Here is a 24,618-nt window from a genome sequence, read left to right as displayed (position 1 = left end):
CAAAAGTAAATTGAGATGTACTGTGTAAACCAGGTATGGCATAAAGGCTCCAGCTTTCCTGAAGAATAAAGAGGGTCTTGTGATCTCAGCACAGCTTGATGGATCGTGTGTCTGGAAGCCTGGCTCTCTCAAACGCCTTCGAGACAAAATTATCTCCACCACTGTGAATGGAGAATCGGTTACTTTCTCTCTGTTTGATCACATCACTGTAAGTATACAGTTTTATAGTACATATACAAATAGCACAGAATTTGAGGTTTAGAAAAAGCATCAAATGGAAAACTAAAACAAAAAGTAGACAAATATAGAAATGTACAACATTCAACCGAAAAAAGGGACAGATGAGTTTCTCCTTTTGCTTGTACTTCTGGCAATGTGATAACCTTGTTATTCTGCAAAATTGGTGTGCTTTGAGTGACAGGACAAACAAATAGCAAGAGGATGTGATTCATTAAAGTAAATTCATTTGTAACATTAAAGTTTTGTAATTCACAGTGTCACTGCCATATGGTTTAGTCTTTTTCCCCCTATTATAATGTGAATCTTTTGATCATTTTTACTCTTCCCTTGCACTGACAGACTGAATTCATTGTTGTTGTTTAACTCCCCAGAGCCTGTGGCAGTGTCCAGTATTCCTTATTACAGCTCTTGCCTGATTTTTAGAGCATTTTAAATTCATATCTTATAACAGACTTTTGATTAAACTTTTGTTTTCCTCTTCATCAAAAAGGTAAGAATATCTGAACACTCATCCCGGTCACATCCTGACAGTATCAAACTGGACATCATCAGCAACCAGCCGTGTAACACAGCCAGCACTGAACCTACACATGAAGCTTCACACACTTCAAAGACGGACTTGGTACAGGATGTAATCAGATCTGCTGAAGAGGCACAACTTGCTCAAGAGCATGCAAAAAATACCTCAATCAGAATTGAAGATAAAGAATACTGTCAAACCCAGGGAAACAGTCTCTATTCATTGTTAGAAGAAATCAAGGAATTGGCACTACTTGATGTTACAGTTGGTTGATTGCCCTGGTTAAGTCAGGACATTAAATCTGTTTTACTGTTTTAATTTCTTAACCAAAACCACTATTGGAATAGGTTTTTTTTTTACGAAGACATACCCAGACAATGGTTCTGGTTTTTAAAGCAAATTTGGCAGCAACTTGTAATTGCAGGCAGTTAAAAGTAAAGAAAATGGCAGGGTCCAGTAACTTTAAAGCAGCTATTACCTAAAAAGCCACTCAAGCTTCTGTAAATGTTTCAATGCAAATGAGATGTACAAAGATTTTTGAACTGGATGTAAATATTTGTAATTTTTAATTGTGATTGGCACAAAAAGTACAATTAATCTTCACACCCTTTCCAGGGAGATTAAAAAATAAAAGCTTCTAATGGATGACAGTTTGGTCATTAATGTGGATGTCCAGTTTGGAGCAATGTCTTTCTTCCACATAAATACAGAACTGATCGCTTAAGTTGAGTTCAAAGTTACCCTATACAGACCTCCTGAGTAGATGTTTTTAACCGAGCAAAAAAATTTCAGTTTTTTTGAACAAAATGCTGGAAAGCTGCAGCAGGTATGTTGAATTTGATTATTACTCTACTGAAGTGGAACTCAATGTTAAATTTGGTTAGTCTCTCTACAGAGAGAGTATTTGGAGTTATACAACATGATTTAAACTAATGGATCATTTGTGATTTTTCTTTCCCTTTACATATTAATACACTTAACTCAAATGTAATACAAATCTAAATTTGAGGTTACTTTGAGTTAATACACTGATGCTAAAAATGTAGCATCAAAAGTAGATATCCATGCCAGATTTATGCAATACTTTGAGTAAAATATTTTCAGCTTCATAGCAAACTGTGATAAGAGTTCCCAAACACACTGTGCATGGGGAATAAACTGTACAACCAAAACAAACTTTGCCACCATTCTGTTTTGCTTGCATAATACAAAACCTCAAAGCAGCCACGAGCAAATCTTGATCACGTTTAATCAACTTCTGTGGCGTTTTCCATTTCTTGTACCAGTTGAGAAACATCTCTTTTTTCAGTTATCTTTTCCATGGACAGATTCTATGATGGTATTGCTTCTGAAATGAGTTTGGAAGAATCACTTTTCAGTTTCAGATTGTGTTGGTTGAGCAGAGTAATTTGTTTTGATTAACTTGGGTACATATTCTAGAGTTTCCAGAGGGAGGTCTGCTTCTGATGAAGTTTCACGTTCCTGAGCAGGCTTACGAGACTCAGGTGTGGCTGCCTCTTCCAAAGTTTCTATATTTTCTGTATTTGGATCTTCAAACATGTCATTAGGATCTTTCAACACAGCGGTTTGATTTGGTTCTGTAGATTGACTCGGGGATAGAGAATCAGCTGGATCTGAAACAACAGGTAAATGCAAGACATCTTCATGCAGGAATATGCCAAATTTTACTTCTAACATAGCACAAAGTACTGGCAGAATGGCTTACTTGCTTTCACCTGTTTGGTTCTGCTTGCCATACAGAACAACCTTAACAATACGCTCTTGGAAGAAATATCAATTCTACACTATAAAAAATTTGGAAGATGCAGGGTAGCACAATAGCACTGCTGCCTCACAGCGCCAAGGACCAGGCTTGGGTCAGTGTGTGGAGTCTGCACATTCTGTGGGTTTCCTCCCTTTCACAGTCCAAAATATGTGCTGGTTAGGTGCATTGGTCATGCTAAATTCTTCCTTGGTGTACCCTAACAGGCAGAGTGCGGCAACTAGGGGATTTTCACAGGAATTTCAGTGCAGTGTTAATGTAAGCCTATATGAAACACTAATAAATAAACTTTTAAGATTTTTTTTAAAGATAGTGAAGTTTGGCAAAGAGGCAGCAAAAAGGTTGAATTTTGTTTGTCCCTAATCCCTGCTAATAGTAATACAGGATAAGAGTACAATAGAATTTATTGAAGATTTAACAAAATGCATACTTAAACTGGCCAGGTGAACGGCAACAAATCTTGAATTCAAACACTGGGACAAGTCTTTCTGCAGTTAAACATTAATTGTAGTGACTATTGTAACTGAGGAAATGTGCCAACATGCACACAGTAAGGTCTAAAAAAAGGAATATTTGCCACTTTATCTGGTTTAGTTGTGTTGATTGAGTGATGGCCAAAACACTAGAGAGTTCCTATTTTTTGAAGAATGACATGGGATCTTATGACCATATTCTCCAATAATGCAACATTCACTCCCTCAGTAGTGCATCGACTGTCAGCCTGGATTTTATGCTCTTGTCTCTAGACTTGAAACCAAGACTTTTTTGGGAGGTGAGAAGCTACCATTTAGTTTTCAAGAGGGAAGAAATCCAGAATTTTTTCAAGTACCAAGATGTGTTTTTGATCCATTGTAGAAAACAGATTGATTTGCAATTGACTATTTATGTAGTGTTCTTCACAGCTGCCAAACACTGCAAAGCACTCTACAGCAAATGAAGTATTTTTGAAGTGTAATTCTGTTATACTGTAGGGGAAACTTTAACACTTGTCTGAACTGCAATGGTCTTAAAAACATCCAGTGCTAAGGCAAATTGTGCGGAGGGTGTGGAGAGTCTGCAGAAGGATCTAGATAGGCTGGGCGAATGGGCCAGGAAATGGCAAATGGAATTTAATGTTGGCAAGTGTGAGGTGGTCCACTTTGGTAGGAAGAATGGTAGGAAGGACTATTACTTACGTGGCGAAAAACTGCAGCAGGCGACGGTGCAGAGGGACCTCGGGGTCCTTGTGCATGAGTCGCAAAAACCCAGCTTGCAGGTGCAGCAGGTGGTCAGGAAGGCAAATGGGATGCTGGCCTTCATAGCGAGGGGGATTGAATATAAAAGTAGGGAGGTCTTGCTGCAGCTGTATAGGGCATTGGTGAGGCCGCAGCTGGAGTACTGTGTGCAGTTTTGGGCGCCGCACCTGCGCAAGGATATTTTGGCCCTGGAGGGAGTGCAGAGGAGGTTTACTAGGCTGATACCGGAGTTGAGGGGATTGAGCTATGAGGAGAGGCTGAATAAACTAGGCTTGTACTCGTTAGAGTTTAGAAGAATGAGGGGAGATCTCATTGAGACGTATAAGATGATGAATGGGATGGATAGGATAGAGGTGGAGAGACTCTTCCCGCTCAAAAAAGACAGTAGGACTAGGGGGCACAGCCTCAAGATAAAGGGGAGGCGGTTTAGAACGGAGTTGAGGAGGAACTTCTTCACTCAAAGGGTGGTGAATCTCTGGAATTCTCTGCCCGTTGAAGTGGTGGAGGCTGCCTCGCTAAATATTTTTAAGAAGCGGGTTGATGGGTTCTTGATAAGAGAGGGGATTAAGGGTTATGGGGAGAGGGCGGGAAAGTGGAACTGAGCCACAACAGATCAGCCATGATCTTATTGAATGGCGGGGCAGGCTCGAGGGGCTAGATGGCCTACTCCTGCTCCTATTTCTTATGTTCTTATGTTCTTATGCTGCAACTGCCTGGGCCTTGTACCAATGAACACAATATTAAATACTATAGTTCCTCAGCACTGACCCCAGTATAGGTATGGCACTGCCTTGTCACCATGAAATGCCAGTTACAATGGTATAACAAACTATAAAAGTCAGTTTTACAAAACCAAATCTATTTGTTTAATCAGACTGTCGAAACTACCACCAAAAGACACATTCTGTTGAAGCCCAAATTATTATCTTACAAGAACGTGCTCAATTAAATTTCAAAGAATAAAACTGTAAATCCAAATTATAAATCTAACAGGATTTGAGCATGGCATTGAACATGGTTTAAATTAATAGTACGCTTTGGGCAGTCATTGATTCAAATTTCCCTCTTGACTAAGGAAAGTAGGTCTGCTAGGAGATGCAGGGTTGGCAAGAGCAGTAACAGATTTTAAAATAATTAGAGAGTTTTAACGGGCAATCCACGAATAGGATGGGAATAGAGGGAAATGGTCCCCGGAAGGGTAGGGGGTTTTAGTTCAGTCGGGCAGCATGGTCAGTGCAGGCTTGGAGGGCCAAAGGGCCCGTTCCTGTGCTGTAATTTTTTTTGTTCTTTGATTAAAAATTAGGTCAAAAATGTGCATTTTGCAATAAGCTATCATAAGAAAACAAACTTCATAAGCCCTATCGGCAGGAACCACATTTAACCAGAGCCTTTTGTTTCAGCCATACATTAATCATTAACTAATGGAATAAATGATACACTGAGCATACTTGTAGATTCTTGAATTCCAATTTCTCCACAATTCACAAGATAGTGGTTGTAATCTTTCTGAAGGCAGATTTTGCAGAAAAGATAAAGAAAATCTCAAGCTTTCTACTCTCTAAAACAGATTAGTGGCAGATTATTCAGAAGTATGCAAATTAAACAATTTCCTGTATTAAATTTGATTTAAAACACACTTACCACTGGAGGGCATCCGATTTGCTGACTGGAGTTTCGCTCGTCTCTGAAGTGCAAGCTGTTTGTTCCTTTCAATTCTAAATTGCTGTTCCGCGGAGAGTACGATTGAGCTAGGAGTCGATTCTGCAACTGGCTGGTCAGGCAGTGAACTGAATGATGTTTCCAAGTTATCAGTTTGGATGCCATCTTCGTTATCTACAACTGGAATAACGTTATTTTAAAGAAGAATTGTGATTTTGTGTCAATTTATCATAGCTCTCAAAAACTGACAATCCTGCTTATGCTTCCAGTTTCCAATGGGGGTACCATAAGCATAGACATGGGTCAAAGGTGGAGGAGGAAAAAACACATTGTTAAGATGGCGGCGCAGGCTCCTTGGGCCGAAGGGCCTGTTTCCTGTGCTGTGTTGTTCTTTGTTCTTTATGCCCCAGTGTTATCCACAAAAAAAACTGAATTCTGAGACCAAGTTCCTTTCTGTCCCGATACGTGATGAGACAACTTAAAAACAGGACCTTCTCCTAGTTGCCATCTCTTTTTCCCTAGAGAGATTACATGATTACCCATGCTTTAAGACATCATGTGGCTTAGCAATGATACTGTCACATTGAAGACCCACAGCTATTTTATTCTCAAGAATCACACAGTAATGGCCACTTGAGAACCTTCCAGGGACATCAGGTGCCTAAAGGGCAGGGCTTCAGCAGAGTGGAGAAACAAATTGTAATAACAGATTCCACATTTAAAACCACAAGTTCGGGTGGGTAAAAGATAGAAAAAAAAACATTCAAATAGTGGTCTTTTTGGAGTCGTTATTTGTCAAGGCTGTATTGTGGAAGCTATAAGTGGTCTCTGCTCCCCAGGGCTGGGTAGTGATTCCTGCTGGCAAGTGTTCATGTTAGATAAGATCATACAGATTAAATGTGAGAGACTAGAGACAGAAAGCAAGAGAAACATTTTTTAAATAACAGCTGGGAACTGGAATGCCCTGCTAGCGACTGAGGCAGACAATGTTTCATTTAAGAATCAGATAGGAAAGGGAAATAAAAGGTAATAGGGACACACCTAGGTGAAAGATAATTACTGTATAGTGCTTTAGTCATGTGTGGTATTTACATTGCATCTTGTGTGTACTATCCACAGTTTATGATTTAAGTCAACAATGAAACAGTAACCTGAGGCAAGTTAGCAGGAGGCTTCAGGATGCAGCAATAGCTGTGCTTTCGGCACGGAGTCAAAATTCTAAAGGTTAAAGAACGCACACCAGGAATACCTTTAGAGTCATAGAGGTTTACAACATGGAAACAAGCTCTTCAGCCCAACTTGTCCATGTGGCCCTTTTTTTTGAAACCCCTAAGCTAGTCCCAATTGTCCACATTTGGCCCATATTCCTCTATACCCATGTAACTATCTAAACGCTTCTTAGAAGATAAAATTGTCCCCACCTCTATTACTACTCTGGTAGCTTGTTCCAGAGGCTCTCACACTCTGAAAAAATTGCCCCGCTGGACACTTTTGAATCTCCCCCCTCACTTTAAATCTATGCCCTCTAGTTTTAGACTCCCCTATCTTTGGGAAAAGATATTGACAATCAGACCTCTATAAGGTCAGCCCTCAGCCTCCAATGGTCCAGAGAAAAAAATCCCAGTCTATTATAACTCAATCCATCAAGTTTGGTACTATCCTAGTAAATCTTTTCTGCACACTTTCTAGTTTAATAATATCCTTTCTGTAATAGGGTGACCAGAATTGCACACAGCATGCCAAGTGTGGTCCAATGAAACCAAGCATGCTGAACGCCTTCTTCACCACTCTGTCCACCTGTGACTCCACTTTCAAGGAGCTATGAACATGTACCCCTAGATCTCTGTTCTGTAATTCTTCCCAACACCCTACCATTAACTGAGTAAGTCCTACTCCGGTTCAATCTACCAAAATGCATTATCTCACATTTGTCTAAATTAAGCTCCATCTGCCATTCGTCAGTCCACTAGCTCAATTGATCAAGATCCCACTATAATAGGACATAACCATCCTCACTTTTCACCATGCCACCAATCTTGGTGTCATCTGCAAACTTACTAACTATGCTCCCCATACTCTCATCCAAATCATTAATATAAATGACAAATAACAGTGCGCCCAGCACTGATCCCTGAGGCACACCACTGGTCACAGGCTCCCAGTTTGAAAAACAACTCTCTACAACCACCTTCTGGCTTCTGTCAAGAAGCTAATTTTGTATCCATTTAGATACTTCACCCTGGATCCTGTGAGATTTAACTTTATGCAACAACCTACCATGTGGTACCTTGTCAAAGGCCTTGCTAAAGATCATGTAGACAACATCAACTTCGCTGCCCTCATCTCCCTTCTTGGTTACCCCTTCAAAAAACTGGATTAAATTTGTGAGACATGATTTTCCACTCACAAAGATATGCTAACTGTCCCTAATCAGTCCTTGTATCTCTAAATGCCTGTAGATTCTGTCTCTCAACATACCTTCTAACAATTTACCCACAACAGATGTGAGGCTAACTGGCCTGTAGTTCCCAGGCTTTTCCCTGCAGCCCTTTATGTAAGGTCCCCTAATGCAACTGAAGTTATGTAAAATTGGCCAAGGTGCATACTAATCATTTATAATACTCAGTGGCAGCATGCAGAGAGCTTTAGCTGCACTTACAGTTAAACCACTAATTGTATCATACACAAAAATGCATCTGATTAGTGGAGGTGTGTAGTTCACACCCTCGCAAAAAAGGGAGCAGGAAAAGGTTCAAAATTGGCATGGCAATTTTTTTATATTATTATGGAGAGTAAACACAAATCACCAGATCTGAATGATTTTAATTCAAAATTTTTTAAATGTTTGATGTAAAATGAAATGTGTCGCTTTTCAGTCTATGGTTAGGGGCTCAGTATTTAGACAAAAGCTAATTAAAATGAAAAGTGGACTTGATACCCCTTTCTTCTTCCTACACTGACTTTGTATTTGCATAGCTCCTTTCACAATGTCAGCAAGTACTAAAGACAATATTTAATGTGCAAATACTTGTGGGATACTTGTGGCAGCCAATGTGTGCACAGCAAGGTGCAACAAACAACAATGGAGGGTGCAACAGAAAGTGGGGAGATTTTTAAAAATATTAGTCAAGTATTTGATTTGTTTTCTATGCAATGTTTCCACAGATTTTAATTAATGTTTTAATTCCCACCAGGAATTACAACATTAATTAAAACAACCAGATTAGACACACAACTAAATGTCTGATTGCTAGATTAGACACACAACTAAACTATCACACCTTTCACACACGAGAGTGTGCGGAATGGAGTGGAGTTCTAATACACCATTCAGGCCATCAGCAGCAAATTACATCGCACCACTAAAATCAAAAAGAAAATAAAAACACACACTATCCAATCAATACAAGCCTTGCAGCCTGAAACTAACACTCTATAATTACTAAAAAAAACTAGAATGATTCCATTGGTGTCCAGTTTCTCAACCTCAAGAAAACAGCGGTGAGTTAGAGAGAAAAATCTGATCTTATTCTGCAATGTCGTGAACAAAGGATAGAATTATTTTTTTAAAATACTGAAAAAAGTCTCAGCATCAGTGTAGTTTAGAATCAGAAGTATATATACTGTAAAACTGGATTGAATGCTTATGTCCCATTTGAATTGTCACAAAATTTCTAAAGAAATGTTGAACAAAGATTTGAAAGGAGAACGTACCTTCATTAGAAATAAAGTCTTCATGCGTAATGGGGATATCAAGTCGAATCTTCTTTAAGCAGGCCTAGAATGAATAACAAATATTAAACAAAGAAAATGCGTTAATTTGCTTTCTACAGACGCCACCGTTCATCTGCTGAATGTTTTCAGTTTATTCTCTTTATATTTTGATAAATATCGTTGATTTGTAAGTAAAACTTATAGAAATCAATCTCTGAAAATGTGGCTATACATTAGGAGATTTTGAGAGATCTTACCCATGGTTTGGTTGATGAATTTTTAAAGACAATAAGCAAAATGGAACTGGGAAATTGTAGAAACTCACCCCAAAGCCACCTAGTGGCTTGAGCTTCCAACGACAGTGACGACGGAACAAAAAGTCAACGGGAAATGTTGACCTCACAGTTTACAATGGCGAATGCTGAGAAAAAGCAAGACTGAAATCGCCATGTTCATGGACAAAACAAATAAAGAGAGCGAATTAAGTTGTCTGTAGCTACATGGAAGTCTGCACCATTTCACGCAGCAAATGTTGATGGTGCTGCTGTTAGAGGACAGGCTTTTAACATGGCCAATCAACCTAACTTTGGATGTTTGGTTTAGGTTGATTGGCCAAGTTAAATTGACCCTGGTGTCAGAGGATGAACAGGGTAAATATGTGGGATTACAGGAACAGGGCCTGGGTGAGATTGTGGTTGGTTCAGACTTGGTGTGCTCAATGGCCTCATTCTGCACTACAGGGATTCTGTGATTCTCAGGTAGCTCTGTTATCTAAAAGGAGGGCGAGGAAAGGGGAACAGCTCTGAATGTAAAAACAGGGTTCGAAAGTGAAATTTGTGCAGGTACGGGGGTAATTAATTTCTGTTAAGATGCTGGGCTGTTCTTATTCGACAAGGTTGCGGTTGATCTGGTTTTGTTTTCCTGCATCAGCTTTTACATTCAGTAAATAAGGTACCTGAACTTCTTTTTTACCACCCAAGGCCTCCACTTTGTCAATGAAGTCCTCAAATTGTAGTTTAGGGTACAGCCTATGAGCCCAGTGCTCCATGTGCCAAAGGAGAGTCTTCAAATCTTCACTCTTAACACAAGTGGAGTAAGGGGAACAAAAATAATGGATTAAACGTCAAAATCACATCTCAGAAATACACAATGGACAGAATTTAATAACTTTTCCCCCAAAAGTGTTAGCTCGGATGGGAGAAGTGGAGTGTAGCTTAGCAGCTACGCTGACAGATTTTCCTGTATATTTTTCAACACTTTGGGGGAAACAATGACATTATCAGAGTCCGTTCTGCCAGCAACTCAAGCTTTAAGAAGAATGGGAAAAAAGCACGCTGGTTTTAAAAACTTTAAATGGAACATGGCACCCCCTCCCCAACACACACACACACACACACACACACACACACACACACAATGAAAATCTCCAAGCCTCTCCATTATAGAACACCCCCCTCGCACTGCTCATCTGTGCGCCTCCAGCAGGTTCTGCTCACCAGGTGCACACCATAGCAAACCTGTCATGAATCACGTCGGTGTGAATGTACAGCCTAACGTGAGGGGAACAATCAGGCTTAACCGCCTGACGTGCATATTCAAGTAGTTAAACATCATTGGCAGCGGAGCAGCAGAAGAGCAGTGACAATCAAACAGGGAATCCCACTAGCATAAAAGCCACTTTGGGTCACCCGCTTGAATCACTTAGTGATGAAACTTTATATCAACTTCAGTGCCTGTAACAGTGCACTGATTTGTAATTTTAATTCAATATTCCCATCCAGCACCACTTCCTTGTTCAATTTGTTTGCCTATTTTTATTCTTATGCAATTTTCACATTTTTATGTTTGTAAACTTGATTAGTTTATAAATGGATTTTTTTGATGTGTCACACTGCAATTCAACTTTTGTGCTGCAAACATTTTCTTGAATAAAATACCATTGCTATTAAAAATGAATTCAAAGCACATTGGTAAGCCAACTTCAAATTCCAACTGCCAACTTCAGGGTTTTACTGAGGTGGACGAGGGATGCGCACGCAACACGCTCCCAGTGGTGGCTTGGCATTTTAAATATGCAACAGACAGGAAGCTCAGATTTAACCTGGGCTAGTTTGACCATGTTGGGTTCCCGAGTGCCAAGAAACCCAGCAGCAGTGGGAAGATAAGTGCCTCAGCAACACCTCCCTGTGAGCCAGGAGGAGCAAGAACATTTACCACCATTGAATCTCTATTCTCCCCAGGGATCAGACCTCCCTGGTACTGCCACCCTCTCCGGGACACTTCTGCCCAACCGGAAGCAAAGCTCCCAATCAGCCTGACTGCCGGGTAGAGCATCCGTCCAGGCTAAAAGCCGCACATCGTGGATTTAAAATTCCACAGCAAGTGGGGAAACCCTGACTTGTTTCCCATCCAGTATGGGACCCTCCACTCCCAGCACTTTGCCAAATAGGTGAATGCTCCAAGTGGAAACCGTCCAACTGTTGTGAGAGACAAACAGCCTCAGTGAAACTTTAACTAAAGTCACAGCACACAGTTTTAAATCAACAAAATCCATTCTGCTACTTCACTATAATGCACATCCACTGACATGGATCAGTCACAAGGGGACATAAGTTCAAGGTGAGGGGCAGGAGGTTTGTGAGGAAAACCTTTTTTAACCCAGAGTGATGACAGTCTGCCTGAGAGGGTGGTGGAAGCGGGTTGCCTCACATCCTTTAAAAAGTACACGACTAAGCACTTGGCACAACATAATATTCAAGGTTATGGGCCAAGTGCTGGTAAATGAGATTAGGTGGGAGGTCAGGTGTTTCTCGCATGTCATTGCAGACTTGATGGGCTGAAGGGCCTCTTCTGCGCTGTATGATTCTATGAATTCAGCAAGGAACCTGGCACTCAAGTCAGGTTAGGCATGACTCATGTAATTGTCTCTGCTCCAATTATTCACTGTGTCCATCAATGTTAAAGATTCATGAAATAGCTAAGAGCTCAAAAAATTTACAAAACTGTGTTTGCAAATGGTTCAGACCACTGCTTTAAACATGTTTAATTTGTACTCCCTATAACTGCTTTTTTGTCACTAGCAATGTCAGTGTGAAGTTGCCATTATTTTCCAAAGTGCTACCCTCTGCAGCCAACTAGCCCGTCACATCTCACAAATAATAAACAATAGACAAGGTGCTAAATGGTGACAGATGCCTGAAGAACTGTCCCATTACAAGGAGTCAATGTTCAGGAAAGAAGAACTGGAGTAAGACAAAACATAAAACATTTCAAACTACATTGGCTGTAATAGAAAAAATCATTGCCGATCAGTATTTAATCAAGAGGGAGAGTGTACACATGTTGCACAGAAATCTAAAATTGACAATCTTGGTCAATACCGCGACCATGAGAAATATCAGTGACACAGGAAGAGGTTCCTTCCACAGGCTGAATTCAGAGCCATTAACACTGGGCAGAAAGAATGAGTTGCATTTATACTGAGCCTTCACATAGCAAAAAGCACTTCACCGGAGCTTTATCAAATAAAGCTTAACACAGCCACATACGGAGATGTTAGAAACTTGGTCAGAGGTAGGTTTTAAGAAACGTTTTAAACAAGGAGAGAAAGGCAGAGGTAAAGCAGTTTAAGGCAGTAATTGAGCCCAGGCAAGGCAAAGCCACTTTGGGTAAGTGATAAAATCAAGGACGAGTAAGAAGCCAGAGATTTGGGAGGTGAATGAGGGTGGAGGATCTTGCAAAAGAGAGCGTGACAAAGCCATGGTGAGATTTGAAAACACAGATAAGAATTTTAAAATCATTGTCAGATTGCGGGGACAACATAGATCAGAGAGGATATTTTATTCTTCCAGCTTACCTCATGTCCTTTGCCTTTAAATCGAACCTTATCGAACAAATTCCGTAGAGCTGGCAATCCTCGATCTGAAGTCAATCTTTTAATACAGAAAGATTTAATAAAACTCAGATTCAAAAAGACTGCATATCACTAGCATAATGACCTGTTAAACGGAGGCTACAGTCCAAAGCTAAGGTTATAAAGCAGCGATATTCACTCGAAATAAAGAGTGAGGACAATTGCAACACTATAAAACATTGTTTGGGTCCCATGTAGGCAAGAGGGACTCATTGGAGGGATGTGGGAGGTGGAAATAGTTAGAAATAAATAATTAGGTATAAAACATATTGCCCTTTTGTTTTCTCAGGAGATTCCTAAGTGCTTCACAGCTAGTATAGGAAAGAACTTACATTTATATAGCGTCATCCATGATTTCAGCACATCCCAAAGCACCTTACAGTCAAGGAAGTACTTTTGAACTTCAGCAACTTTCATAACAAAAAAAACGTGGATTTTTTTTATATACAGCACGCTCCCACTAACAGCAATGAGATAAACCGATGTTTTATTAGTGACATTAGTCAGGATATTGGGAGAACTCGACAGTCGGATGTTTCATGATTTCCAGAGGAAGAAAGCAGGGCCTCGGTTTAACATCTTGTCTGAGAGATCCATCTCCAACATTGAAGCACACCCTCCATAACGCAGTGGGATGACAGCTTACGTGCTTAACCCTTCAGATGGAGCTTGAACCCATGACCTTTTAATTGAGAGGCATGAGAGCGAGTACTGTAGCAATAGTCAGATTTTCAACCCTGTTGAAGCAGCAACAAGGGTGAAACAGAACTCACATTGCTGGATTGGAAGGAAGAGGGTAAATGAAGGGGGCCCCACACTCTCGGTCCAGGAAATGCTGCTGAAATAGCACGGCAGCAACCAATAGGCAAGGGCTGATATCAACACCTCAGGAAGAACATTCCAGCAAAGAGTAGATGTGAGATAGAAGCCCACTCTTGGCCATTCTCTGATAAACACAGTAAGAAATCTCACAACACCAGGTTAAAGTCCAACAAGTTTATTTGATAGCAAACCCACAAGCTTTCAGGGCACTTCCTTCGTCAGGTGAGTGGAAAGTTTCCACTCACCTGACGAAGGAACAGCGTTCTGAAAGCTTGTGGGTTTACTATCAAATAAACTTGTTGGACTTTAACCTGGTGTTGTGAGACTTCTTACCGTGTTTACCTCAGTCCAACGCCGGCATTGCGACATCATTTTCTGATAAGACAGAGCAGTGGCTGCAAACAGCTGGTCCCACTCCCCAAAACATCGGGATAGAATTTTCACTGGCAGTTTTTAAATCTAATTTTTGAGGTATACCATGTTCCAAATGACACTGTTTGTAAGTACATTACTAATTTTTACCCACAGGGGACTTGGGTGAGTGATAAAATGTGATAGTATAACATTGAGTCTCTACGCTGTACTAAGCACCAACAGGGAACTGATTCTGTCTACGATGCTAGTCTCAGGAAGCGAAACTGCCGCTTGAATAAAGTTGAAAATGTTAATTACCGCTCAGCATCCAGCTTAGGCCGTGGTCTTTTCACAGTTTTCCTGACAACTACTGGCTCTTTGGACTGAGTTCCCTCTTGTCTGCCTTCCTCTTCTGAGAGAACAAAAACAAAAGCAAATCAAATAATGCCCTGTCCAACAGTGCAGGGACAATGTGCAGGGACTAGAAATCCAGAGGACATTAGCTCAAATCCCACCACGGCATTTTGAGAACTGAAATATAGTTTGCTGGGTACTTTGCCCAAGTGCTTATGGGTTAGAAATCTACTGCAGATTTTGTACAAGTTTGAATCTTGCCGACTATGGCCAAAACTTTCAAAATACTCAAAAAGAAAAAGACTGCACATTTATGGACTAACCAGATTAGCTTCCGAAAGGGCTGGCAGACTCAGCAAACACCCCTAGAGCTAGACAGAGCCCTTCGGCCAAAACCTTGCCCTGGCAATCCCCGCAAGTCACGGTAATACAGTTCCATCGCTACTGCCAAACAAATCATAAGAACATAAGAAATAGGAGCAGGAGTAGGCCATCTAGCCCTTCAAGCCTGCCCCGCCATTCAATAAGATCATGGCTGATCTGAAGTAGATCAGTTCCATTTTCCCACTTTCTCCCCATAACCCTTAATTCCCTTGTCTATCAAAAACCTATCTACCCGTGGCTTAAATATATTTAGTGAGGTAGCCTCCACCACTTCAACGGGCAGAGAATTCCAGAGATTCACCACCCTTTGAGTGAAGAAGTTCCTCCTCAAGTCTGATCTAAACTGCCCTGCCCCCCCCCCCCGCACTGCACCCCCCCCGCCCACTCCCTCCTGCGCCTCCCCCCCCCCCACCCCGAGCCCATTGAGTCGGCTTCGACCACAATCCCACCGAGGCCCTATCCCCATAATCCCACGTATTTACCTTTGCAAGTCTCCCTGACACTAAGGGGCAATTTAGCTTGGCCAATCCAATAACCTGTATATCTTTCATCAAATTTGCAGCCAGATTTAACCTGCCCCAATCTAGTCTTTACTGTTATTTTCAAGCCCGTGGTTTTGATCGCTTTCATTGTTCACCCTTTCCTCGCCTACATCTAAACACATTATTGGGGGGGATTTTGTCGCTGCCTCAAACTCAGAGGCTTTATTTCCAGATTGTATTATATCATGTTGTCCTTTGGACTCTCTACTTTCTGTAAGATAAGTAACAACTGAGAAGCAGAGCTTGGGCTTGATCGCGTGGACAACTGGTGGGAGGAGGTACGCCTTAGGGTCAACTCCACACCTCCTGTGCTCAGTTAAGCTAAATTCAGCTTAAAGTTTTCCACAGAATTCACTTCACCAAAGCCAGAATCAGCAAAACACAAATAATAAACGAGATAGGTGCTCACTTGCACCCCACCCCGCAAAGACTGTAACCATGTTCTGGTTGTGTTTGAAACTGACTGGATTTTGGTCACTCTTCATTGACACTCTCTCCAAAGTTCTTGATATCGACTCACAGACCTTTCCATTGATATTTGGAGTCCCATTTGAATTGGCCAGTCTCACTAAGAATGAGGCAAATGTCATTACATTCACTCCATTGATAGCCCATAGGAAGATTCTATTAACCTGGTCCCACCAATTGCCTCATCCTGGTTAGAAGGCTTGATTCTTTATTTGGAGAAAATTAAAAATACTACAAAAGGATCGACTGAGAAGTGTTATCGTGGGTGACTGCTTTAAACAGTTAATTACTGTCAACTTTTAATTTTTTTCCGCATAGTTCTTTTTTGTGATTTTTACTGGGGGTGGGGTGATTCATTCTTGTACGTTTTTGTGACTCCTTGTCTCTTTTTGAAAACCAATATAAAGAATTTTAAGAATAGCTCTAAATGGCATTACAACTGCAAACGACTGAACTTTGACACCATTTCTTTAATTACTCAGGGCAGAAACACATGCCTTTAATGTCTTTCACTCTTCAACTTGGGTTTATGACTTTACCAGATGAGTTTCTCTCTTTTTACCTTATGCAAAATGAAAATGATAGTTCAACCTCTGTTAAAACTGTGTGCGGTAGTAAGATTGAACAGCAAATACTAGGCAATTTTTTTTTCCCAGTCTTTCATGGTAGGTGGGTTCGCTGGCTCGGCTAGCATCTCTATTGCTCAAGAAGGTGATGGTGAGCTCCCTTCTTAAACTGCAGCAACTTGTGTGGTGTAGGTATACCCACCGTGAGGCTGGGAAAGGAGTTTCAGGATTTTGACCCAGCAATAGTGAACGAATGGCCATTGTATTTCCAAGTCAGGATGGTGAGTAACTTGGAGGGGAATTTCCAGGTAGTGGCGCTCCTATGTGTCTGCTGCTGTTGTCCTTCTACATGGTAGTGGGTTTGGAAGCTGCTAAGGATCCTTGGCGACTTGCTGCTGTACTAAATGCTAATGGTACACACTGCTGCCGCTGTGTGTCGATGATGGAGGGAAAGCATTTTAGAGGTGATGGATAGGGTGCTAATCAAAATGGCTGCTTTGTCCCAGATGATGTCAAGCTTTTTCAGTGCTGTTGGAACTGCACCCATCCAGGCAAGTGCAGAGTATTCCATCACACTCCTGGCTTGTACCTTGTAGATGATGACGTGGAGAAGCCAGCGTTGGACTGGGGTAAACACAGTAAGAAGTCTCACAACACCAGATTAAAGTCCAACAGGTTTATTTGGTAGCAAAAGCCACTAGCTTTCAGAGCACTTCCCCTTCTACCTGATGAAGGGGCAGCGCTCCAAAAATTAGTGGCTTGTGCTACTAAATAAACCTGTTCGACTTTAACCTGGTGTTGTAGATGATGGACAGGCTTTGGGGAGTCAGGATGCGAGTTACTCACTGCAGGATTCCCAGCCTCTGACCTGCTCATAGCCACAGTATTTATATGGCTGGTCCAGTTCAGTTTCTGTTCAACGGTAGCCCTCAGGATGTTGACAGTGGGAGATTCAGCAATGGTAATGCCATAGAACATCAGAGGTTAGATTCTCTCTTACTGGAGATGGTGCTGCTCGGCACCTGTGATGGAATATTTTTAATAAACAGCTGAACAAAATAAGTGATAACCAGTTACTGGTTCATATCTCAGAGCAATGCCTTGACTAGAGTCAAGCTGCTGGCTTTAAAGTTTAAGCAAAACTTGGCAGTTAACTGTCACCATCTACTGGTACATTCTCCATGGCAACGTCTCCACCAATCAATCAGCAGTTTCTTCTCATATAGTCTAAATTATTGTTTCCTTTGCACTTGGTATTCTTGCAAATACTCCACTGTATGCAAGACAAAAAGTACTCTTTTCAACCAAAACACGGTACTGTTTAATTCATTGGACTATTTATAAGAACATAAGAAATAGGAGCAGGAGTAGGCCATCTAGCCCTTCGAGCCTGCCCCGCCATTCAATAAGATCATGGCTGATCTGTCGTGTCTCAGTTCCACATTCCCGCCCTCTCCCCATAACCCTCAATCCCCTCTCTTATCAAAAACCCATCAACCCGCGTCTTAAAAATATTTAGCGAGGCAGCCTCCACCACCTCAACGGGCAGAGAATTCCAGAGATTCACCACCCTTTGAGTGAAGAAGTTCCTCCTCAACTCCGTTCTAAACCGCCCCCCCTTTATCTTGAGGCTGTGCCCCGTAGTCCTACTGTCCTTTCTGAGCGGGAAGAGCCTCTCCACCTCTATCCTATCCATCCCATTCATCGTCTTATACGTCTCAATGAGATCTCCCCTCATTCTTCTAAACTCTAACGAGTACAACCCTAGTTTGTTCAGCCTCTCCTCATAGCTCAACCCCCTCAACTCCAGTATCAGCCTAGTAAACCTCCTCTGCACTCCCACTAAGGCCAAAATATCCTTGCGTAAGTACGGCGACCAAAACTGCACACAGTACTCCAGCTGCGGCCTCACCAATGCCCTATACAGCCGCAGCAAGACCTCCCTACTTTTATATTCAATCCCCCTCGCTATGAAGGCCAGCATCCCATTAGCCTTCCTGACCACCTGCTGCACCTGCAGGCTGGGTTTTTGCGACTCATGCACAAGGACCCCGAGGTCCCTCTGCACCGTTGCCTGCTGCAGTTTTTCGCCACGTAAGTAATAGTCCTTCCTACCATTATTCCTACCAAAGTGGACCACCTCGCACTTGCCAACATTAAATTCCATTTGCCAGTTCCTGGCCCATTCGCCCAGCCTATCTAGACCCTTCTGCAGATTCTCCACACCCTCCACGCAATTTGCCATTCCACCAATCTTGGTGTCATCAGCAAATTTCGACACCATACACTCAGTTCCCTCCTCCAGGTCATCTATATAAATGGTAAATAGCTGAGGCCCCAGCACCGACCCCTGGGGCACTCCACTAGTCACCAACCGCCAATCCAAATAGCACCCATTAGCCCCCACTCTCTGCCTCCTACTTGACAACCAATCCTCTATCCCCGCTAACACACTACCCCCAACTCCATGCGCCCTTTCCTTTTCCAATAACCTCTTGTGAGGTACCTTGTCAAACGCCTTCTGAAAATCAAGAAAGACCACATCCACCGGCTCTCCTTTATCCACCGCCCTAGACACATCCTCATAGAACTCCAATAAATTTGTCAGACACGACTTCCCCTTAACGAAACCATGCTGCGTCTGCTCTATCAAGCAATTCCCCTCAAGATGCCTCGCTATTTCCTCCTTGATGACGGATTCTAACATTTTACCTACAACAGACGTTAAACTAACCGGCCTATAATTCCCTGCCTTTTGCCTGGCACCCTTCTTAAACAACAGCGTAATATTAGCCGCTTTCCAATCTTCCGGCACTTCCCCGGAATCCAGCAACGTCTGGAAAATAACCACCAAGGCATCCACTATCACCTCCGCCATTTCTTTCAGAACCTTCGGATGCATTCCATCCGGTCCTGGGGACTTGTCCACAATCAGTCCCTCCAGTCTGTCGAGCACCGCCTCTCTAGTAACAATAATGTCATTGAGACCCTCCAGTCCTACCACCTTATTTAAATGAATACAATAATTGAAGAGTGATTAGGATCATCAAACAGGAGGGATAAACAAACTATAACATTTGATACATATATTCGAGACTTTTACTTGCTTGTTTTTGAGGTTGGAAAAAAATTACATGGTTATTTCTTTGAAGTTTAACTTGTTGTAAGCCATTTCCAACAGTATATCACTTAGCCTCTGACAACCTAAATAGCACATGCAGGTTTACCAAGCTGAACAGATTGTTCTTAGTTTCTGGCTGTCACTTCATTAAGTTGTTTTATTTTCTGCATTCCAAGTCTATTCTTAAAAAGACTTTATATTTTCCTATCCAGTTGGAATAAAACTATGTTCTGAATCTCAAATTTCAACCTGCCGACTTACCATCAGCGCCGAAAGCTTCACCATCTTGTACTTGTCCAGGTGACAAAGGGGGAGGAAGAGGTGGGAAGATTTCATCTTCTAAATGATCATAGTCAGGGATATCGAACAAGCCATTTTCCGAGGCGCCACTCATCACAGCAGTTTGCCCTAGCAACATTACAAGAATAAATTAGGCTGGTAAAGTCAATGGATCATTGATATCATTATCTGAAAGTATATGCAGTAATTAGTTTCATACCAGCATTTGTTTATATGAATCACAGAATACTACAGTGCAGGAGAGGCCCTTCGGCCCATTGAGTCAGCACTGATGCATGAAATGCTCTGAGCTGCCCACCTAATCCCACTTGCCAGCACTTGGCCCATAGCCTTGAACGTTATGGCATACCAAGTGCTCATCAGGTATTTTTTAAAGGATGTGAGGCATCCTGCCTCTACCACCCTCCCAGGCAGTGCATTCCAGATCATCACCACCTTCTGAGTAAAAAGGTTTTTCCTCAAATTCTCCCTAAACCTCCCATCCCTCACTTTTAACTCATGTCCCCTCATAACTGACCCTCCAACTAAGGGGAACAGTTGCTTCCTATCCACTCTGCCCATGTCCCTCATAACCTTGAGCACCTCAATCAGGTCGCCTCTCAGTCTTTTCTGCTCCAACAAAAACAACCCAAGCCTATCCAGCCTCTCTTCATGATTTAAATGTTCCACTTAAATATGGTGTTATATTGTCATCCAACATTGGTGAAAAGGACTGAGTCAAGCAAGCGTTCTCATTACTCTGAAAGAGTTAGAAGGGGAAAAATGCACTTAGAACTTCAGAGTAACTATTTTAAAGACCCATACAGACCCCTGCATGGGCACCACTGGAGTTTCCCCACACCAGACCCCCACGGGGGTCTCCTCATGTCAAGATGGTAATAAGTTAGAGGTTATGGTACAGTTTGATATCAACAAAATAGTTAGAAGGAAGGATGAGGTTTTGCATCAAGAATTCAGGGAGCTGGGCAGCAAATTAAAAAGCAGGACCTCAAAGGTTATAATCTCAGGATTACTCCCGTGCCTCTTGCTAGTGAGTAAAGAAATAAGAAAACAGGGCAGATGGATACGTGGCTCTAGAGTTGGTGCAGGAGGGAGGGTTTTAGATTCCAGGATCACTGGGGTTGTTTCTGGGGAAAGTGGGACACGTACAGGTGGGACAGTCTGCACCTGAACCAGAATGGGACCAAAATCCTTATGAATTTGCTAATGCTGTTGGGATGAATTTAATGAGTTCAGCAGGGGAACATTAGTACAATGGGGACACAGCACACTACAGTAAAGGAACCAAGACAGAGGGAGTTTAGCCATGTCAAATTCCAAAGGAGTAAGGGGAGGCTGGTGGCCTCTAATTCTAGGAGTATTGTAGGCAAGACTGATGAGTTGAGGGTGTGGATTGACAAGGAATTGTGTTGTTGTTGTCATCACAGAGAGGGGAAAAACTGGCAACACAACATTCCAGACTATAGGATCTTTGGGAAAGACAAGTGAGTGTGTAAAAAAGGAGCTGGTGTCCCATAGAACATAAGAAATAGGAGCAGGAGTAGGCCAACTAGCCCTTCGAGCCTGCCCCGCCATTCAATAAGATCATGGCTGATCTGTCTTGGCTCAGCTCCACATTCCCGCCCTCTCCCCATAACCCTTAATCCCCTCTCTTATCAAAAACCCATCAACCCGCGTCTTAAAAATATTTAGCGAGGTAGCCTCCACCACTTCAACGGGCAGAGAATTCCAGAGATTCACCACCCTTTGAGTGAAGAAGTTCCTCCTCAACTCCGTTCTAAACCGCCACCCCTTTACCTTGAGGCTGTGCCCCCTAGTCCTACTATCCTTTCTGAGCGGGAAGAGTCCCTCCACCTCTATCCTATCCATCCCATTCATCATCTTATACGTCTCAATGAGATCTCCCCTCATTCTTCTAAACTCTAACGAGTACAAGCCTAATTTATTCAGCCTCTCCTCATAGCTCAACCCCCTCAACTCCGGCATCAGCCTAGTAAACCTCCTCTGCACTCCCTCCAAGGCCAAAATATCCTTGCGTAAGTACGGCGCCCAAAACTGCACACAGTACTCCAGCTGCGGCCTCACCAATGCCCTATACAGCCGCAGCAAGACCTCCCTACTTTTATATTCAATCCCCCTCGCGATGAAGGCCAGCATCCCCTTCGCCTTCCTGACCACCTGCTGCACCTGCAAGCTGGGTTTTTGCGACTCATGCACAAGGATCCCGAGGTCCCTCTGCACCGTCGCCTGCTGCAGTTTTTCTCCACGTAAGTAATAATCCTTCCTACCATTATTCCTACCAAAGTGGACCACCTCGCACTTGCCAACATTAAATTCCATTTGCTATTTCCTGGCCCATTCGCCCAGCCTATCTAGATCCTTCTGTAGACTCTCCCCACCCTCCACACAATTTGCCTTTCCGCCAATTTTGGTGTCATCAGCAAATTTCGACACTCTACACTCGGTTCCCTCCTCCAGATCATCTATATAAATGGTAAATAGCTGAGGCCCCAGCACCAACCCCTGGGGCACTCCACTAGTCACCATCCGCCAATCCGAATAGCACCCATTGACCCCCACTCTCTGCCTCCTATTTGACAACCAGTCCTCTATCCACGCTAACACCCTACCCCCAACTCCATGCCCCCTTACCTTCTGCAATAACCTCTTGTGAGGTACCTTGTCAAACGCCTTCTGAAAATCAAGAAAGACCACATCCACCGGCTCTCCTCTATCCACCGCCCTAGACACATCCTCATAGATCTCCAGTAAATTTGTCAGACACGACTTCCCCTTAACGAAACCATGCTGCGTCTGCTCTAACAAGCAGTTCCCCTCAAGATGCCTCGCTATTTCCTCCTTGATGACGGATTCTAACATTTTACCTACAACAGATGTTAAACTAACCGGCCTATAATTCCCCACCTTTTGCCTGGCACCCTTCTTAAACAACGGCGTAACATTAGCCGTTTTCCAATCTTCCGGCACTTCCCCGGAATCCAGCGACGTCTGGAAAATAACCACCAAGGCATCCACTATCACCTCCGCCATTTCTTTCAGGACCCTCGGATGCATTCCATCCGGTCCTGGGGACTTGTCCACAATCAGCCCCCTCCAGTCTGTCGAGCACCACCTCTCTAGTAACAGTAATGTCATCGAGACCCTCCAGTCCTACCACCTTTCCATCTCTAACATCCGGCAAATTATTCACGTCCTCCTCCGTGAAGACCGAAACAAAAGAGTTATTCAAGACCTCAGCCATATCCCCATCCCCTACCACTAAGTCCCCCTTCTCATCCTCTAAGGGACCAACATTCACCCTAGCCAGCCTCTTCCTTTTTATATACTTATAAAAACTCTTGCTATCCTTTTTTATATTAAGCGCTAGCCCAGCTTCATAGTTTCTCCTACCCTTCTTTATCAACTTCTTTGTCAATCTTTGTTGACATTTAAACCTCTCCCAATCCTCTTCTCGCCCACTACTCTTAGCTACTCTAAACACCTCCGCTTCTAATTTAACACTTTCCTTCACCTCCTTCGTTATCCACAGCTTATTATCTCTCCTCCTACAGTCCTTTTTGACCATCGGAATAAATTTCTGCTGAGCACCAAGAAAGATCTCCTTAAAGATCCTCCACTGCTCCTCAGCAGACCTACCTTCCAACGCGCTCCCATTATTAATTAAGGAGTCAATTACTGCAGCAAGAAGGGTTGATATCTTGGAAGGGTCTTGAAATGAGGCTTTGTGGTTAGAATTTAGGAATAAAAACTGACAGTGTACTGTAGACCCCCATATAGTCAGCAAGCAATAGAGGAGCAGATATGTAGACAAATTCACTGAGGTACACATGAATAACAATAGGTAATTATACCCGGGGATTTCAACTTCCCCAACATAAATTGGGATGGTCACAGTGTAAAGGCTTTAGAGGGACAGCACAGTGGTTAGCATTGTCACCTTGGTGCCAGGACCTGGGTTCAATTCCAAATGTGGGTCACTGTCTATGAAGAGCCTGCACGTTCTTCCAGTATCTGTATGGGTTTCCTCCAGGTGCTCCGGTTTCCTCCCACAGTCGGTGCTGGTTAAGGTGCATTGGCCAAGATAAATTCCCCCTCGGTGCACCCGAACTGGCGCCAGAGTGTGGCGACTAGGGGATTTTCACAGTAACTTCATTGCAGTGTTAATGTAAGCTTTACTGGGTGACCAATAAATAAACTTTAAACTTCTTTAAACCTAACCAGGATGTTTTCATGCCCCTCAAGGCGCCGCTCCACATTTTCACTCACCCGAGATTTTAAACAAACACAAAACAAAACTGCGCAGGATGATATTGGTGCAATATTACTCTGAATCATTCGGGACCGGCAGTGTGTGAATTTTATTTCCACAATTCACAACTCACCCGCTTTTAGCCTTCGCCTTCAGTCCACAAACCGCGCGCTCTCCGTTCAGCCAATCAGAGCCTCACACTCCCGGGGGCGGCCCAGCCGTAACCAATCAGGTTACTCTTTACTGATCAGCCAATCAAAGGGAGGAATTGGGAACGTGTCTGAACCAATCAGAGACCCCGGCGCCCGCCTCCTCGCGCAGCCCCGAGTGCGCAGGAGCGGAAGCGGGAACAGGGCTCCACCGGGGGCGGGGA

The 24,618-nt window shown here is 42.8% G+C and overlaps 2 protein-coding genes across 4 annotated transcripts in view; one reads left to right on the top strand and one right to left on the bottom strand.

The window, feature by feature from the left end:
- Positions 1–2,074, top strand: part of dis3l (DIS3 like exosome 3'-5' exoribonuclease) — a 57,022-nt gene extending 54,948 nt beyond the window's left edge. For 2 of the 3 annotated variants that reach the window (XM_080214127.1, XM_080214126.1), the window contains exons 15-16: positions 34–208; positions 731–2,072. In XM_080214127.1, the coding sequence (XP_080070253.1) occupies positions 34–208; positions 731–1,033 (478 nt within the window). In that variant the 3' untranslated portion in view covers positions 1,034–2,072. Of the gene's footprint in view, positions 1–33; positions 209–730 lie in introns of all 3 variants that reach the window. The other variant, XM_080214125.1, reaches the window with a different exon arrangement.
- A 50-nt stretch (positions 2,075–2,124) lies between these two features.
- tipin (timeless interacting protein) lies at positions 2,125–24,428 on the bottom strand. The gene is made up of 8 exons (XM_080214128.1): positions 24,379–24,428; positions 19,937–20,083; positions 14,559–14,652; positions 13,008–13,083; positions 10,107–10,229; positions 9,152–9,215; positions 5,420–5,617; positions 2,125–2,394 (listed from the first exon to the last, which is right to left on the bottom strand). Exons 2-8 carry the CDS (start codon positions 20,067–20,069, stop codon positions 2,129–2,131), a joined length of 954 nt encoding a protein of 317 aa, XP_080070254.1. The 5' UTR covers positions 20,070–20,083; positions 24,379–24,428; the 3' UTR covers positions 2,125–2,128.
- Between the last annotated feature and the right edge of the window lie 190 nt (positions 24,429–24,618).

The sequence above is a fragment of the Carcharhinus amblyrhynchos genome, chromosome 28 (assembly GCF_965287045.1).
Source record: "Carcharhinus amblyrhynchos chromosome 28, sCarAmb.v2.hapA, whole genome shotgun sequence".
NCBI lineage: Eukaryota > Metazoa > Chordata > Chondrichthyes > Carcharhiniformes > Carcharhinidae > Carcharhinus > Carcharhinus amblyrhynchos.
The sequence above is the reverse complement of the archived record's forward strand: the minus strand, read 5'-3'. Positions and strand labels throughout refer to the sequence as shown.